The sequence below is a fragment of the Schistocerca cancellata genome, chromosome 3 (genome assembly GCF_023864275.1).
Source record: "Schistocerca cancellata isolate TAMUIC-IGC-003103 chromosome 3, iqSchCanc2.1, whole genome shotgun sequence".
NCBI classification, from domain to species: domain Eukaryota; kingdom Metazoa; phylum Arthropoda; class Insecta; order Orthoptera; family Acrididae; genus Schistocerca; species Schistocerca cancellata.
The window spans coordinates 169,662,178-169,679,948 of NC_064628.1; the positions used below are offsets into that span (position 1 = coordinate 169,662,178).

A 17,771-nucleotide genomic window follows, 5' to 3' on the forward strand; every position below is an offset into this window, starting at 1 on the left:
GCGTTATGTGGATTGCATGCGAATCAGGCGAAATGCAATTCAGGTCGTTCGGATACTTTTGAGCATGACTGCACATTAATAACCGACGTAACCGCCAGAATGTTGAATGCAAGCATGGAAATGGGCGTGCAAATGTTACAGTTGCCGTATGTCAGTTTGTGGGATGGAATACCATACATGTTGCACTTGGTCAGTCAATACAGGGACGTTAACGCTGGAGTTGTCGTCCAATGATGTCCCATATGTTCTCGAATGGGGACAGATCTGGTGGTCGAGAAGGCCAAGACAGCATGTCAAGACTTTTTAAGAATGTCGGCTTACAACAGCGGTGTGTGGGCAAGTGTTATCCTGTTGGAAAACAACCCTAGAATGCTGTTCATGAACGTCAGCACAACTAGTCGAATCACCCGATTGCGGTACAAAGACCATAACTCCAGATGTAGGTCTAGTGTGTCTAGGCCACTGATAGGTTGGTTGCAGGCCCTTAACTGACCCCCTTCTAACCAACAGACAGCCATCACTGACACCGCGGTAGAACCAGCTTTTATCGGAAAACACAACAGACCTCCACACTACCCTCCAATGAGCCCTCGCTTGCCACCACAGAAGTCACAAATGGAGGTGGTTTGGGGTCAGTGGAATGCACGCTACAGGGCGTTTCGTTCGGAGCTGTCCTTGAAATAACGATTTGCAACAGTTTAGTGTGTCACTGCGAAGCCAACTGCTGCTCAAATACTGATCTGATGTAGATGCAATATGATGCGCCAGAGTCTTCCCTCTCCTAGTGCCCCATGACCGTCCGGAGACCAGTCTTCTTGCGACTGTACATTCTCGTGACCACCGCTGCCAGCAAGCATGTACTGCGGCTACATTCCTGCCTAGTCTTTCTGCAGTACCACAGAAGGAACATTCAGCTTCTTGTAGCCCTTTTAAGTGACCTCGTTCAAACTCAGTGAGTGTTGATAATGGCGTCTTTGTCGCCTTAGACGCATTGTGGACTAACATCAACTGACCACGTCCAGTCTCAAAGGTAACTAACGCTCACGATACCGTGTACTTAAAGTAAACCTGATCTGCATTCTCATCGTGGCGCTACTAGTGCCACTCGTACGTGACTGGCTCGAAATCTGAATATATATTTTTAAGATGTAGAGAAACGCTTACCAACATTTGTTTATGTCACACATTTCCTTCATGGTGTTGCGATTTTTTTTTCGTCAATGTATAACACCACATCTAACGACCACGCGCGTACATCAGTCAAAGCGGTCCCCCGGAATTACTGATACAGCTGTCAATCAATTTCTCTTCCGTGCAACCCTCTCTTCAGTAGGTCCCATCAGTTTTTCAAAATGCAATTGGGAGATCATATTTTCTTCTTTCTATATTTCCACAGAACGCTTACACGCCATTGTCGAGGAGAGATGGTGACTGCGCAGCGCGGCCACCGCCATGTCACGGATTGCGCGGCCCCTCCCGCCGGAGTTTCGAGTCCTCCCTCGGGCATGGGTGTGTGTGTTGTTCTTAGCATAAGTTAGTTTAAGTTGTGTGTAAGTCTAGGGACCGATGACCTCACCAGTTTGCTCCCTTAGGAATTCCCACTAAGTTGAACATTTAAATGGTGACTGCCTTCTCATAGAAACTGACGACCATTCACTTTTGAACGGTCCAAGAAAACGCCCAAACGATAAAGTCTGAAAGTCAAGGCACTACGTCACAGATGACATAGGAGAAACAGAACTACTGGAGTCGCAGGCAAAATCAACCCAGCTTCAGAACACCAGCGTTCATCCTAACGACGTTCACTGTTCGTAGTGTAATTGTGAGTTTTGGGTTATCAGTGTAGATGAAATATTTTCACCATTGTGCTGCACAGTTCTGTCAGGTTGAGAATCTACAATTATCTACATCTTTCCTACGTGGACCTCAAATAGTAGATACTTACCCAGAGAGCCAATCCGATAATTGATAGCAACAAGAACAATGTCGTGGTCCAAGAGATACCCGTATTCATAAAATGTGGCTGCACCTCCCACGAAACCGCCGCCGTGAATCCAGACCATGACAGGAAACAGTTCACTAGGTCTTATCTGAAAGAAGAGAGGGAACATAACGCCATACCTCGTTGTAGCTACGCACTTATCAGTGATATAAACCGTTTAGTTGTCACCGTATGGTATTCAATGAATATACAAGGTAGTACATGTAGGAAGCCTAGACCACACACACTTTTAAGGAGCTGGTAAAATCTACTACTCCTACTGACTGGTCGTATTGAAACCTGGGGCTTCCTAACAGCAGAGTGCTCTTGAATTCTGGTTGTCCCACCGAAATCAGCCGCCGAGAACATGACAGAGAAACGGCGAAAACTCCAACGTATCTCAAGAGAGTGATGAACGCACCACAAAGTATGTGACACCAGATGTTGCATCTCCAGCCGAACTTCGAATATTCTGTAGCCAGCTCCAAGCACGTACTTTCACCATAGCAAGAGGATTTATGACAGTAAAATTAGTTTTCAGAACATCAGTAATATATTTTTATACCCTTGCAATTCGTTGATTCCCAAAAGAAGTACGACGCGTTAGATAGACATCTCCTCTTCCAGACACTAACCAAGGTAGACAACAACTTTTTGGACCGTGTAAAAGCAACGCTTACCCATACGACATCAAATGAAAAATTCAGACGAAAACTAGAAGGAAACGAGTTCAGAAATGTTTTTTTGACGAGGAGACGGCCTATCACTCTTCAGCTACCTGCTGGAGAAAGTTATTCGTGAATGGACGAAAATTCTGGAATGAAACTGGCTGCAAAGAGGACGAGTTGGTAGCTAATTGTCTAGTCTTCGCAGATCACAAGACACTTTTAGCATTCAATGTAGCAGATGTTACTTACCTCCCTCAACAGTACAGAAACTGGAACTGAGTCAACAATTGCCGTCTAAATGACTGAGTTAATCACAATGATCAGAGATGCTCCGAACACGACCCATTGGGTAACACATTAATACAGAATAACAACTCCTTCATATACCTTGGAGAATGGATAATTCCGAAATTCCGTGAGGATTTGGCATTGAGCAATAGGTGCGCTAAGCTGGAGAGAGCTTACCACCTCTATAAGAAAGTTTACATATCTAAATCCCTTTCCTTCAACTCAAAACTGCGACATTACAACACCGTAGTGAGACCTTCAGTAGTGTATGCCCCAGAACGTCTGAACGTGGTCAGAAAGGGATAAATCAGGGAATCAGATGCATACAAACATTCCGAGAAATATCATTGGTCCCACCAGAAAAGATGATGTATACAAAATAGAAACAATAGGTTGGACGCACCCATGGTCTAGGGGTTAGCTGGCACGGTAACTTAGAATGTTCGGTCAGAGGGCTAGCTGCTCTCTGTAATAAAAAACTGAGTGAATGGATCAACGATGAAATTGAACGGGTGTCATGGGACATCCGCCCCCAAACATATGCACCGAATAATAACGAACAAAAGAAGAAAAAAAGGGTGATAGGGTCTATGATTAGTAATCAAAACGTCTTCGGTCCCGGGTTCGAAACCCGCCACTGCTTAAATTTTTATCAACAATCAGCATAGGTGCCAGAAAACTTCCGGCAGAAGAAGTCACTCTCATTCTAGCAACAGCCTCGTCAAAGAGAGCGGAGGAGCGGACTGAGGTTCAGGGCACTATCTTGTCCTTGGTGTGGGAAATTACCCCTAATGGCGGTAGAATCAGCAATGATCACCGTCATGAGGATGCGGAAGGCAATGGAAGCCACTGCATTAAAGACACATAACAAATATACACAGAACATGTGGCCTGTAACTGAAAAAGTGTCATGATGATCTCTCTATTGGCAAAAGATTCCGGAGTAGTACCCCATTCGGATCTTCCATGAGGGAGGTGACCATGAGAGAAAGATTGAATAACCAATGAAATAACGTTTTGCGAGTCGGAGCGTGGAATGTCAGAAGCTTGAACGTGGTAGGGAAGCTAGAAAAATCTGAAAAGGGAAATGCAAAGGCTCTATCTAGATATAGTAGGGGTCAGTGAAGTGAAATGGAAACAAGACAAGGATTTCTGGTCAGATGAGTATAGAGTGTATCAACAGTAGCAGAAAATGGTATAATGGGAGTAGGATTCGTTATGAATAGGAAGGTAAGGAAGAGAGTGTGTTACTTTGAACAGTTCAGTGATAGGGTTGTTCTTATCAGAATCGACAGCAAACCAACACTGACAACGCTAGTTCAGGTATACAAGCCGAATTCACAGGCTGAAGATGAAGAGATAGAGAAAGTATATATAATGGTATTTAAAGGGTAATATAGAAAGTAGAGGGAGATGAAAATCTAATCGTCATAGGGGTCTAGAATGCACTTGTAGGGGAAGGTTCAAAAATGAAAATGGCTCTAAGCACTATGGGACTTAACATCTGAGGTCATCAGTCCCCTAGACTTAGAAACTACTTAAACCTAACTAAACTAAGGACATCACACACATCTATGCCCGAGGCAGGATTCGAAGCTGCGACCGTAGCAGCAGCGCGGTTCCAGACTGAAGCGCCTGGAACCGCTCGGCCCCCGCTGCCGGCTGTAGGGGAAGGATTAGAAAAAATGGTTACAGGAAATTATGGGCTTTAGACATGGGACGTGAGAGAAGAGAGACTAATTGAGTTCTGTAATAAATTTCAGCTAATAATAGCGAATATTCTGTACAAGAATCACAAGAGGATGAAGTATACTTGGAAAAGGCCGGGTGATACGAGAAGAGTTCAGTTAGATTACACCATTATGAGACAGAGATTCCGAAATCAGATACTGGATTGTAAGGCGTACCCACGAGCAGATATAGACTCAGATCGCAATGTAGTAATGATGAAGAGTAGGCTGAAGTTTAAGAGATTAGTCGGGAAGAATCGATACGCAGAGAAGTGGTATACGGAATTACTAAGGATGACGAGATAAGCTTGACGTTCTCTAGGGCTATAGATACAGCCATAAAGAATAGCTCAGTAGACAGTACAGTTGAAGAGGAATGGACATCTCTAATAAGGGCATCACAGAACTCGGGAAAAAAACATAAGTGCAAAGAAGATAACCGCGAAGAAACCATAGGTAACAGAAGAAAAACTTCAGTTGATTGCTGAAAGAAGGAAGTACAAAAATGTTCAGCGAAATTCAGGAATACGGAAATACAAGTTACTGAGGAGTAAAATAAATGGGAAGCACAGGGAAGCTAAGATGAAATGGCTGCATGAAAAATGGGAAGAAATCGAAAAAGAAATGACTGTTGGAAGGACTGACTCAGCTTATAGGAAAGTCAAAGCAAACTTCGGTGACATTAAAAGCAAGGGCGGTAACATTAAGAATGCAACGGGAATTCCGCTGTTAAACGCAGAGGACAGAGCAGATAGGTGGAAAGAGTGCATTGAAGGCTCTATGAGGGGGAAGATTTGTCTGCTGTGATAGAAGAAGAAACAGGAATCGATTTAGAAGAGATAAGGGATCCAGTATTAGAATCAAAACTGAAGAGAGCTTTGGAGAACTTAAGATCAAATAAGGCAGAAGGAATAGATAACATTCCATCAGAATTTCTAAAATCATTAGGGGAAGTGGCAACAAAACGACTACTCACGTTGGCGTGTAGAATGTGAGTCTGGCGACATACCCTCTGCCTTTCGGAAAAGTATCATCCACATAATTTCGAAGGCTGCAAGAGTTGAAAAGTGCGAAATTATCACACGATTAGCTTAACAGCTCATGTATCCAAGTTGCTGACAAGAATAATATACAGAAGAATGGAAAAGAAAATTGAATTGTGTTAAATGACGACCAGTTTGTCTTTAGGAAAAGTAAAGGCACCAGAGAGGCAATTCTGACATTACGTTTGATAATGGAAGCAAGAATAAAGAGAGATCAAGACGTTCATAGGATTTGTCGACATGGAAAAAGCGTTCGACAATGTAAAATGGTGCAAGATGTTAGAGATTCTGAGGAAAATAGGGGTACGCTATAGGGAGAGACGGGTAATATACAATATGTACAAGAGCCAAGAGGGGATAATAAGAATGGACGACCTAGAACGAAGCGCTCGGATTAAAAAGGGTGTAAGACAGGAATGTAGTCTTTCACCCTACTGTTCAGTCTGTACGTTGAAGAAGCAATGATGGAAATAAAAGAAAGGTTTAGGAGTGGATTAGAATTCTAGGTGAAAGAATATCAATGATACGATTCGCTGATGACACTGCTATCGTCAGTGAAAGTGAAGAAGATTTACATGATGTGCTGAATGGAATGAACAGTCTAATGAGTACAGAGTATGGACTGACAGTAAATCGAAGAAAGACGAAGGTAATGAGAACTAGCTAAAATGAGAATAGTGAGAAGCTTAAAATCAGGATTGACGGTCACGATGTAGATGAAGCTAAGGAATTCTACTACCAACGCAGCAAAATAATCAATGATGGACGGAGCAAGTAGGAGATCAAAAGCACACTAGCACCGCAAAAAGGGCATTCCTGGCAAAAAGAAATTTACTAGTATCAAACATACGCCTTAATTTGAGGAAGAAATTTCTGAGAATGTACTTTTGGAGCACAGCATTGCATGGTACTGAAACATGGACTGTGGAAAACCGAAACAGAACAGAATCGAACCATTGGAGATGTCGTGTTACAGACGAATTTTGAAAATTAAATGGACTGACAAGGTAAGGAATGAGTAGGTTCTGCGCAGAATCGGAGAGGAAAGGATTATGTGGAAAACACATAGTAGGGAGTAGGGATAGGATGATAGGACAACTGTTAAGACATCAGGGAATGACTTTCAAGGTACTAGAGGCAGCTGCAGAGGGCAAAAACCGTAGAGGAAAACAGAGATTGGAATACATCCAGCAAATAATTGAGGACATGGGCTGCAAGTGCTACTCTAGGATGAAGATATTGGCACAGGAGAGGAATTCGTGGAGGGCCACATCAAACCAGTCAGAAGACTGATGACTCAGAAAAAAAGTTGAAAAGACTATTTAGGAAAGACCTTGAGCAACTAGAAACTGACCACAAAGACATTCACAACAGAGATGAGAACAGAGTGGCTATCAAAATATTAGATTCTTTCTACTAACTAACAACAGTAAATGTACGTATGGGTACTGGAGTGAAGTGGACTCAGGAATGGAAAAATACCGATAGCTATGGGTTGAGAGGTACTGGACTAAAAGGAAAGATTGCTAGTTTTATGAACTACGTGGTTCACTGTAGGCACAAACGAATTATAGTAACAAACATATAATGGTTCTTTGTTATTTGTACACAGTAATTTCATTCACCCTTGTGCTAAAACATTAAAGCGCATATATCTCACTGCGACTTTAACTCATGTTACTGAAGCATTACTACTCAAATATTCCCAAATAATAAATAATGATTTTATATAAATCAAGTGAAAACAGATGCAGATAGTAGATCTTATACGTACAGAGACATTTGAAAATTGCACTGACGCACCCTGCCAGCTCTCATGACGCGTTCCAGCAAAAAGATTCCTTATGGTCTATCATTAAGAATAATCGCATTGTTAGTAAGCAAGTAGATTGGAGCGATCCTCTCATTAAAGAGTCTCATCACCTTGTACTTACGACTGTTGCGAAACGTGCTACTGTCGCCTCCACAAAATAAGAGATTCTTTCGGTTGGTGTAGTGGAAGTATGGAGAACACGATGGCGTTGTTGTTATCATTCACAAGTCAACAATCATAGTTTCTCGATAAGTAAATAGCATAGAATATTTAAATTAATTATAAAAAACAACAGCAATAATAGATTACGTTAGTGAGCCACTTTGATCATACCTACCCCCGCTTGTAGTTCATAGCTCCAAGGAACTTTCATCTCCGTTAAATTATCCCTTATGTACTCAGTAACACAGAGATCTGTAACTTCGGAGAATTGAAGTAATCTCTTATCTCGAGCGCGTACGTCAAACTCATCTGGCAGATTTCGGAAACAGTGAGGCGGACTATTTGCAACAATCGAACCGCTAAGCCGTTCGAATTTCGAAACTACCGCTCCCTCTGAAACGCCAATAAACACACACTTTAGTCAGATGAGGTTCTTCCTCACATGTACAACTATTGATTTCCAATCGTTCCTGGGTTTCCAACTGGTCCTTAATGGAATGGATATTAACAGATACCCCTTGTTATGTTACATGTTGCTACCGTATTTTGTACTATTTTGTACAAAATAACATTATAATAGGCGTGTCACTATTAGCATTCAAGCAGTTACGTTTTCACTGCACGTGAGAACAACTTCTTGGGTGTAATAGTCTTCGTACTTAGGAGGAAACAATAACGAAATATTTTGTAATGAACTTCAACAAACGTTTCAGAAATACGTATGACACAACACGTAACAGAACGAATATTTAGGCGTTGTTAGAAGCTTCCCCATTCTCTATATCTGTGGATCAGTTACCTGTTACGTTGCTGGCGTGCGTGTAGCCAATACGGTCTGTCTAACACTCATAGTCGAAGCGCAGAAAAAGCTTAATAGAAAGCCGTGCAACGGAGCAATGTTAGTGACGAGCTTGTACAGAAAATTGGTGTTAGTAAAATAAATAATTTTGTTACCTTCTGTAGCACAAAACAATTCTATAGCAATTAATGACACGGCTTTTCATTCGTAAAATAATCTTTCTATATTACAGATCGATTTGTCAACTTCGGAAGGATTATTTTAAATGTATTCTGGCGTATTATAGAACCAGAAGACCTAGCTTACACAAAAATAGTAATATATTTTGACAATTATTAAGTGTTACGTTTTCCCTCTATACGGAGTACAATATAAGGAGCAACATACCTGTGGCGTGAACACGTTGAGGTACAGGCAGTCCTCTGTCCCTGTCGGAGGCTCTAATGGGGACAACACGGACACCTGCGGACACCAAGCCCCAGGAGCTGTTGCATCGCGGATGTGCTCCCATCCATCTGGAGGTTGAGGACTCTGCAACAAAAGGACTTACTTCATTCAATACTGTGCACACTGACGGTCAGTCTATCTGCAAACAATTAGGTAGCTAATAATCCTACACAAACAGCAACTTTTTCACGCATCTGTTTCACTGAACCTCCACCAGTTATTTTGCGTGTAATTACACTTCAGCCTACTGTTTACATTCTTTAATATGTATGCCCTCGGTCCGCACCACACTTCCACGCAATGATGTTGTTTAAGCCATGATACAGACGTGCTACCCGTTCAGCAGTTGCTTTCTCACTTGATTGAGGGGCAAGTTTACGAAAATCGTACTACTGGGGACAAAGAGAATATTTCAAGGTTGATAGTATATGCATTTTATTCTCCTTGTGATTTAAATATTACTTTAAGTTCATATATTGTTCCCGCAGACTTGACCGCGTGTTCCAAGAAAGAAGTTTTTAAGCAGCAGAAACGGTAAGAGTCACTGCCTGGGAAATGTGGGCAGCTCGGCTGACGAAGGAGCGGATAAACCGTGCGAACTATCGATATCGACAAGCTTCTGTGTGCTAGTAACTTCTGCGAAAGGATAAGGTACACTACATTTCTATTTTCGAAACAAATTTGGCTCAGAGATCATCCGCTTTGAACCAGATGGAATCATCAAAACATTCGACAGTAATTTCAGTATAGGATTAACCGATAGGTACACTAACCTAGGTTTCGGCACCTACTAGGGGTGTCTTCATCAAAATGAAATGTCGTTAAATCGTAAAATTACATTGTTAAAAAGCAATAGTCAGGATTTGGAGCAGCTACCCGTATGCTCAAGTCAAAAGTAAAACAAATCGTTCTAGCCTTTGTCACGTGTGTCCAGCTGGGAACAACATCAGACTCTGATGTTGAAATCTACGCTAATGTTCCTACCGTTTATCTGCAACCCATTGGCTGTTTAATCCTATGTTGAAAGTAGTCCATGGTTGCTTAATAACAGCCATGCTCAAAACTGATTCGATAATAAGCAAATTTTGAGCACACTATGGATGGTTCCTGAAGAGCAGCAACAGCCTTTTTAGTAGTTGCAGGGGCAACACTCTTAGATAATTGACTGATCTGGCCTTGCAACATCACCCAAAACGACCTTGCTATGGTGGTACTGTGAACGGCTGAAAACTAGGGGAAACTAAAGCCGTAATTTTTCCCAAAGGCATGCAGCTCTATTGTATGGTTCAATGATGATGACGTCCTCTTGGGTAAAATATTCCGGAGGGAAATTAGTCCCCATTACTCTGGAGCATGTCGTCATGACGAGGAACAAAACAGGCGTTCTATGGGTCGGAGCGTGCAATGTTAGATCCCTTAATCGGACAGAGGCTAGAAAATTTAGAAAGGAAAATGGGTAGGCTGAAGTTAGGTATGGAGGAACAGGACTTGTGGACAGCCGAATACGGGATTATAAATAAAAAAATCAAATAGGCATAATGCAGGGGTAGGTTTAATAATGAATAAGAAAACAGGAATGTAGGTAAGCTACTATGAGCAGCGTAGTGAACGCATTACCGTAGCCAAGATAGACGTTAAGCCCTCACCTACCACAGTAGTACAAGTTCATATGCCAACTAATTCCAGAAATAATGAAAAGGTTAAAGAAACGTACGACGAGATAACTCATATAGTTAAAGAAGACGAAAATTTCATTGCGATAGGGGACTGGAATTCGATAGTGGGAAAATAAGAGAAGGAATGAAAGAGGAAGCCAGCTGGTGGAATTTTGCATAGTGCATAATTTAATCATCGCTAACACTTGGTTTTAGAATCATGAAAGAAGGTTGTTTATGTGGAATGGCCATGGAGAAATTGGAAGGTTTCAGATTGATTATACAATGGTAAGCCAGGGATTTACAAACCAGACTTTAATTATAACACATTTCCAGGGGTAGATGTGGACCCTGACTTCAGTTTATTGGTTATGAGCTTTATATTAAAACTGAAGAAATTGGGAAAAACGTAGGAAATTAAGGAGATGGGACCTTGATAAGTGACTGAAACAATTTTAGGAGAGAGCATTAGGCAAAAGTTTGATTAGAACAGGGGAAAGGAAGGCAGTAGAAGACGAATGGATATCTTTGAGAGATGGAATAGTGAAGATAGCAGAAGATCAAATAGGGAAAAAGATAAGGTCTAGTAAAAATTCTTGGATAACACAAGAGATACTGAATTTAACTGATGAACGGAGAAAATATAAAAATGCCGTACATGAAGGACGCGAAAGGGAATACAGACGTTTAAAGAATGAAATTGACAGGAAGCGCAAAACGCCTAAGCAGGAATGGCTAGAGCACAGTGGTATGAATCTAGAAGCATATTTCACTACGAGAAAGATAGACGCTGAATACAGAAAAATTAAAGTGGAATTTGGGGGCAAGAAAAGCTGCTGTATGACTATTAAGAGCTCAGGTGGAAAACCAGTCCTAAACAATTAAGAGAAAGGATTATATAGAGGGCTATACAAGGGAAATAAACTTGACGGCAATATGATAGAAAGGGGAGTGGACAGAGATGAACTGGGGAGAGATCCGGAGACCCCTCTGGCCAATGTTTCCTAAGCACGAATACAAGCAGTATAAACTCCTGCCCAGGGCGGGCAGACATTATCTTGCTGAAATGTAAGTCCAGGATGGCTTGCCTAGGACGACAAAAAAACGGGGTATAGAATACCGCCGACGTACCGCCGTGCTTTAAGGGTCCAGCAGGAAACAACCAATGGGGTTCTGCTATGTAATGAAATGACACCCCCAGATCATCACTCCTTGTTGTCAGGCCGTACGGTGGGCGATAGTCAAGTTGGTACCCCAGCGCTGTCCGAGACGTCTCCAGCCTCGTCCGGTCTGGAATCTCATTGACTGGATAGAATTGTCTTCAGTGATGAGTCCCGTTTCGAACAGAGCCCCGATGACCAGCAAAGAAGTGCCTAGAGATGCCCCAGTCAGCGGTGACATAACAATCTCATTGTCGTCCGCCATACGGCCCGACAACCAGAGGTGACGTTCTGGCGTGTCAGAACCCCTCTGGTTGTCATTCCCACCACTCTTACAGCACAGTGGTACAGCTACGATATTCTATGCCCCGTTTTGTCGCCTTTTATTGGAAGCCATCCTGGGCTCACATTTCAGCAAGGTAATGACTGCCCACACACAGCGAGAGTTTCTACTGTTTGTCTTCGTGCTTGTGAACCCTACATTGGCCAGCAATATTACCGGATCTCTCCCCGATTGAGAACGTTAGGCGCATTATGGGCAGGGCCTTCCAACCAGATTGGAATTTTGATGATCTAACGCGCCAGTTTGACAGAACTTCCCAAGATATTCTTCAGAAGGACACCCAACCGCTCTATCAATCAATGCCAAGTCAAATAATTGATTGGATAAGGGCCAGAAATGGACCAAGGCGTTATTGACTTGCTCAACTTGTGAAGCCCTTTTTGTTGAATAAATCATCCAGTTTTTCTGAAATTGTAATGATTTGTTTGTCTGCACATCTACCGATTTCCATCCCATTCAGGTAACTCCTTCGCTGTGTGTCTCTTTTTTTTTTTTTTTTTGTATTCCCCAACCAATATGGAATGGAATGCAAATGGAAACCAACACAGAACGAGCGGCGATAGCATCTACGTAGGAGGTAGTTCCGTTGCGGGACAGCAGCTTCAGAGGTCGCGGTGGCAAACATGTCTCACTGGGATGCTTTCTGTCCAGTAGTTGAATCGGCATTTCGTATCTTCCTGTTGAAGACTGTAAACTGACCATCAAGAACGGGAGTTACCTCACTTTCTAGCCGTGGACCTGAATTAGAAATCCCATTGATTTTGTTCACTGGTACTGATGTGAGCTCAGTTTACTTGCAGCCGTATACTTCGGTCACTACTACCCTTTTAGCTGCCCACGATACTTAGTGGTAATCTTCGTTTCCACGTGTTGCGTGGTTAGCGACAGCCATCCATCTACTTTGTGCCAGGGTATGATGCATACACTCCTGGAAATGGAAAAAAGAACACATTGACACCGGTGTGTCAGACCCACCATACTTGCTCCGGACACTGCGAGAGGGCTGTACAAGCAATGATCACACGCACGGCACAGCGGACACACCAGGAACCGCGGTGTTGCCCGTCGAATGGCGCTAGCTGCACAGTATTTGTGCACCGCCGCCGTCAGTGTCAGCCAGTTTGCCGTGGCATACGGAGCTCCATCGCAGCCTTTAACACTGGTAGCATGCCGCGACAGCGTGGACGTGAACCGTATGTGCAGTTGACGGACTTTGAGCGAGGGCGTATAGTGGGCATGCGGGTGGCCGGGTGGACGTACCGCCGAATTGCTCAACACGTGGGGCGTGAGGTCTCCACAGTATATCGATGTTGTCGCCAGTGGTCGGCGGAAGGTGCACGTGCCCGTCGACCTGGGACCGGACCGCAGCGACGCACGGATGCACGCCAAGACCGTAGGATCCTACGCAGTGCCGTAGGGGACCGCACCGCCACTTCCCAGCAAATTAGGGACACTGTTGCTCCTGGGGTATCGGCGAGGAACATTCGCAACCGTCTCCATGAAGCTGGGCTACGGTCCCGCACACCGTTAGGCCGTCTTCCGCTCACGCCCCAACATCGTGCAGCCCGCCTCCAGTGGTGTCGCGACAGGCGTGAATGGAGGGACGAATGGAGACGTGTCGTCTTCAGCGATGAGAGTCGCTTCTGCCTTGGTGCCAATGATGGTCGTATGCGTGTTTGGCGCCGTGCAGGTGAGCGCCACAATCAGGACTGCATACGACCGAGGCACACAGGGCCAACACCCGGCTTCATGGTGTGGGGAGCGATCTCCTACACTGGCCGTACACCACTGGTGATCGTCGAGGGGACACTGAATAGTGCACGGTAAATCCAAACCGTCATCGAACCCATCGTTCTACCATTCCTAGACCGGCAAGGGAACTTGCTGTTCCAACAGGACAATGCACGTCCGCATGTATCCCGTGCCACCCAACGTGCTCTAGAAGGTGTAAGTCAACTACCCTGGCCAGCAAGATCTCCGGATCTGTCCCCCATTGAGCATGTTTGGGACTGGATGAAGCGTCGTCTCACGCGGTCTGCACGTCCAGCACGAACGCTGGTCCAACTGAGGCGCCAGGTGGAAATGGCATGGCAAGCCGTTCCACAGGACTACATCCAGCATCTCTACGATCGTCTCCATGGGAGAACAGCAGCCTGCATTGCTGCGAAAGGTGGATATACACTGTACTAGTGCCGACATTGTGCATGCTCTGTTGCCTGTGTCTATGTGCCTGTGGTTCTGTCAGTGTGATCATGTGATGTATCTGACCCCAGGAATGTGTCAATAAAGTTTCCCCTTCCTGGGACAATGAATTCACGGTGTTCTTATTTCAATTTCCAGGAGTGTATTTGGTAGGATTTGATGCTGCAACTGTCTAGTTCCTACATCCTTGTGGATTGTTTTTCCCCTTGCCTCCTACTGGCAGATGCTGGCACAATTAGGTCATTTGTTAGGAAGTCCATTACGTTGGAGGTAGCTGAGAATTTCAAATTTCAGCTCAGTTGCACGCTATGTCCTTAACAATCTGCGGAGGTGCTGGTTTAATGTGTGTACCACTATCGGAAACAATAAGCTGGTCAATCGGGAATTTGTCGTTGCAGTTGGATTTTTAAATCACTGTATAATCCCTAAGTTGGTTCCCCCCACTACAGCAGGACGAAGAGGGGGGAGGATAGCGTCTACCACATGATAGGATAGTAACAACAACAAATAACACTGTAAGACAGAGTCCACTGGACTGTATTAAGAAGCAGTAAACACCACACGCTTTAGCCACGTTCCATTCTGTAGTAGTAGCTGTTTCAATTAGATGTCGGAAACTGCTGGAACACTCACACATCCTGCACACTCACATCCTGATATCCACAAGAGCACCCAAGCCAGAGGCCATGTATCCCCCAGCATCCACATGCCCACCGTACTGAACGCTCAGAGATCAGAGAGAAACTGCCACCAAGCAGTCAACCAATCAATTTACATGGAGGGTATAATCATCCCATGCAAACACCTGTCATTCTAAATCTTCTCATGCAACACACACATCCACTTCTGTCGCCACTCTACCAGCATACTGGTTAGTTCAATAATCCAGAGATCGCTGCAAAGGCCACCACCGGCACTTGTCCCCATGACTGTGAGCAAGAGCCAACCAGCCAGCATTTTTTCTTTGTACTTGCTGCTCGCGACAGCCTTAAGCCGGAAATGTCAATTCGCTCTGGAAATATCAATATCCATATCCTTCTGATGACTGGGCATAACTTTCCACGTAAATTCTTCCATCCCCCTTATGACTATCGATGTGTTGAAATTGCAATTTTCCACATCAAATTCATACCTCCCTTATGACTGGACATAGTCATTTTCTTTACACGTGTCTGAATTCTGATCACAGCAACTTTACACCCCAAAACATATTTTATAAGCCTGCTGATCACAGCGAATCTTCCACACAACCCCTACTAAGTTAAACACTTTGTCAATAACTGAATCAACCATGTTTCTGTTACTCCAAGAATGTGTATGTTTTCTGTGTATAGGGTGTGCGTGAGTATGTGTTTTTTGTTCTTAAGTCCCTGGACATTAACGAACATCACGTTCGAAACGACTAAACGAACCTGATGTTCCTTAATGTCCAGGGACTTAAGAACAAAAAACACCTACTCACGCACACCCTATACACAGAAAACATACACATTCTTGGAGTAACAGAAACATGGTTGAAAGCCAATGAAAGCTGCAGACTAAGCAGATACAACTGCTACTCCAAGAACAGACACGATGCCAGAGGAGGGGTGGCAATCTACACAGACACCAACATACCCACAATACAGATAACCCTCCCACAACACCTCCAAGACACAGAAGCCGTTGTGGTGCAAATTCGGATGCAACGACAATGCCGACTAATAGTCGCCTGCCTCTATAACCCACCAGGACACCCAATCCCATACGACTTCCTACAATATCTAATGACGACACACAACAAATTCCTCCTATTAACAGACATAAACGCAAGACACACTCAACTGGGAGACACTGTGACAAACGCCAACGGCCGCGTCCTTTTTGACATCCTAACCACCGATCCCATTACAAGACTAGCACTAAACCAACCAACCTTCATAGGACACCAGGGTACCTCTATACCAGACCACATTCTCCATAGTCCCATCCTATCCGACGCTCTCACAGAACCCCGGCGAGGAGACCCCATAACCAGTGACCACCTCCCCATCCTTTTCAGTACCTCAGCAATTAGCGCCCCCAACCCTCACCAAAAAAAATGGTTCAAATGGCTCTGAGCACTATGGGACTCAACATCTTAAGTCATAAGTCCCCTAGAACTTAGAACTACTTAAACCTAACTAACCTAAGGACATCACACACACCCATGCCCGAGGCAGGATTCGAACCTGCGAAGTAGTCAAACCCTCACCCCACACAACGCACTATCCGGCTATACTCCAAGGCAGACTGGGCCAAGTACAAAACAACCATACAAGACGAACTGACAGCACCCATAACTCTAACAGACAATGACGATCTAGACTACATAAACACCCAACTAGAAAACGCCATCAAGAAGGCCACAGACGAAGCAGTCCCGAAAAAAACAATCAACAACTGGCGCCCCACCATACCGGCGGAGATGCTAGCAATCATCCAACAGAAGAAAAAATACTACAGCGCGAAATGACGAGAAACCGAAACCCAGATCTCAAAAGGCAATGGAACCGCCTCAACGCCCAGGCAAAACGACTCGTCTCCCACCACAAACAAAAAGAATGGGATGACACATGTCGTCAGCTAAATTACAAAGAAGGCCGCAAATTTTGGAATAAGTTTAAAACGTTAACAGGCCAAAAGAAACCCTCCAACCACATGCTCCTTATAGACAATGAACCAACCACAGACCCCAAAAAACAAGCAGACGCCTACCAAAACATCCTCCAGTCCATACATTCCTTCCCAATCGATGACAAAATCGACAACAAATTCTGCCGACTCGTCGAATACCAACTCCCCGACCTTCTCAACAGCCCAGCAGTAGGAACAGAAGACACCGCCGAACTGACAAAACCAATCACGGACACAGAAATTATAAACGCAATAATGACAGGACGAAACTCTGCCCCTGAACTGAACAACATCAAACGCATACATATCCAAAACTTCCCCTTCCCCACCATAATCCCAATCCTATCACTAATATTCAACTACTGCCTGACAAACGAAGCAATCCCCAAGACATGGAAGACAAGTAAAACCATAATGATACATAAAGCCGACAAACCAACAACTAACCCCCTCTCCTGCAGACCAATATCACTACTATACGTCATAGGGAAGACTGAAAGGTGGCTACACTGAGCCACAGCGCCAAAAATCGCGCCAGAGAGTATTGTTCCGCCGCCTCCACTGGCAGTGATTATTGAGACGCAGCGACAGGCAGTTCTTGCCGAGAAGTTGTGGTGGACACTGCTTGTAGCTGAAGTTGGAATGAGATGGGGTAGTAGTGAGTGTTTGTTCGATGTTTTATGCAGCTATGTGATGGGAGAGATAGCAGATGTTATTCCAATGGAGATATTGTAATGGTCAGAGTGCTTTTCGTCAATATATATGAAGGTAATAAATATTATGTTGTCTATTTATTTGTGTGTCCTGAATAATGTGTCATTACAG

General features: G+C 44.0%; 1 protein-coding gene across 1 annotated transcript in view; it reads right to left on the reverse strand.

Moving 5' to 3' along the window:
* Window positions 1–17,771, reverse strand: part of LOC126176183 (fatty acyl-CoA hydrolase precursor, medium chain-like) — a 194,967-nt gene that overhangs the window by 79,663 nt on the left and 97,533 nt on the right. Inside the window, exons 3-4 of the mRNA XM_049923325.1 lie at window positions 8,872–9,015; window positions 1,946–2,090 (exon numbers count right to left, since the gene is read on the reverse strand). Of these exons, the coding sequence (XP_049779282.1) occupies window positions 1,946–2,090; window positions 8,872–9,015 (289 nt within the window). The remainder of the gene's footprint in view (window positions 1–1,945; window positions 2,091–8,871; window positions 9,016–17,771) is intronic.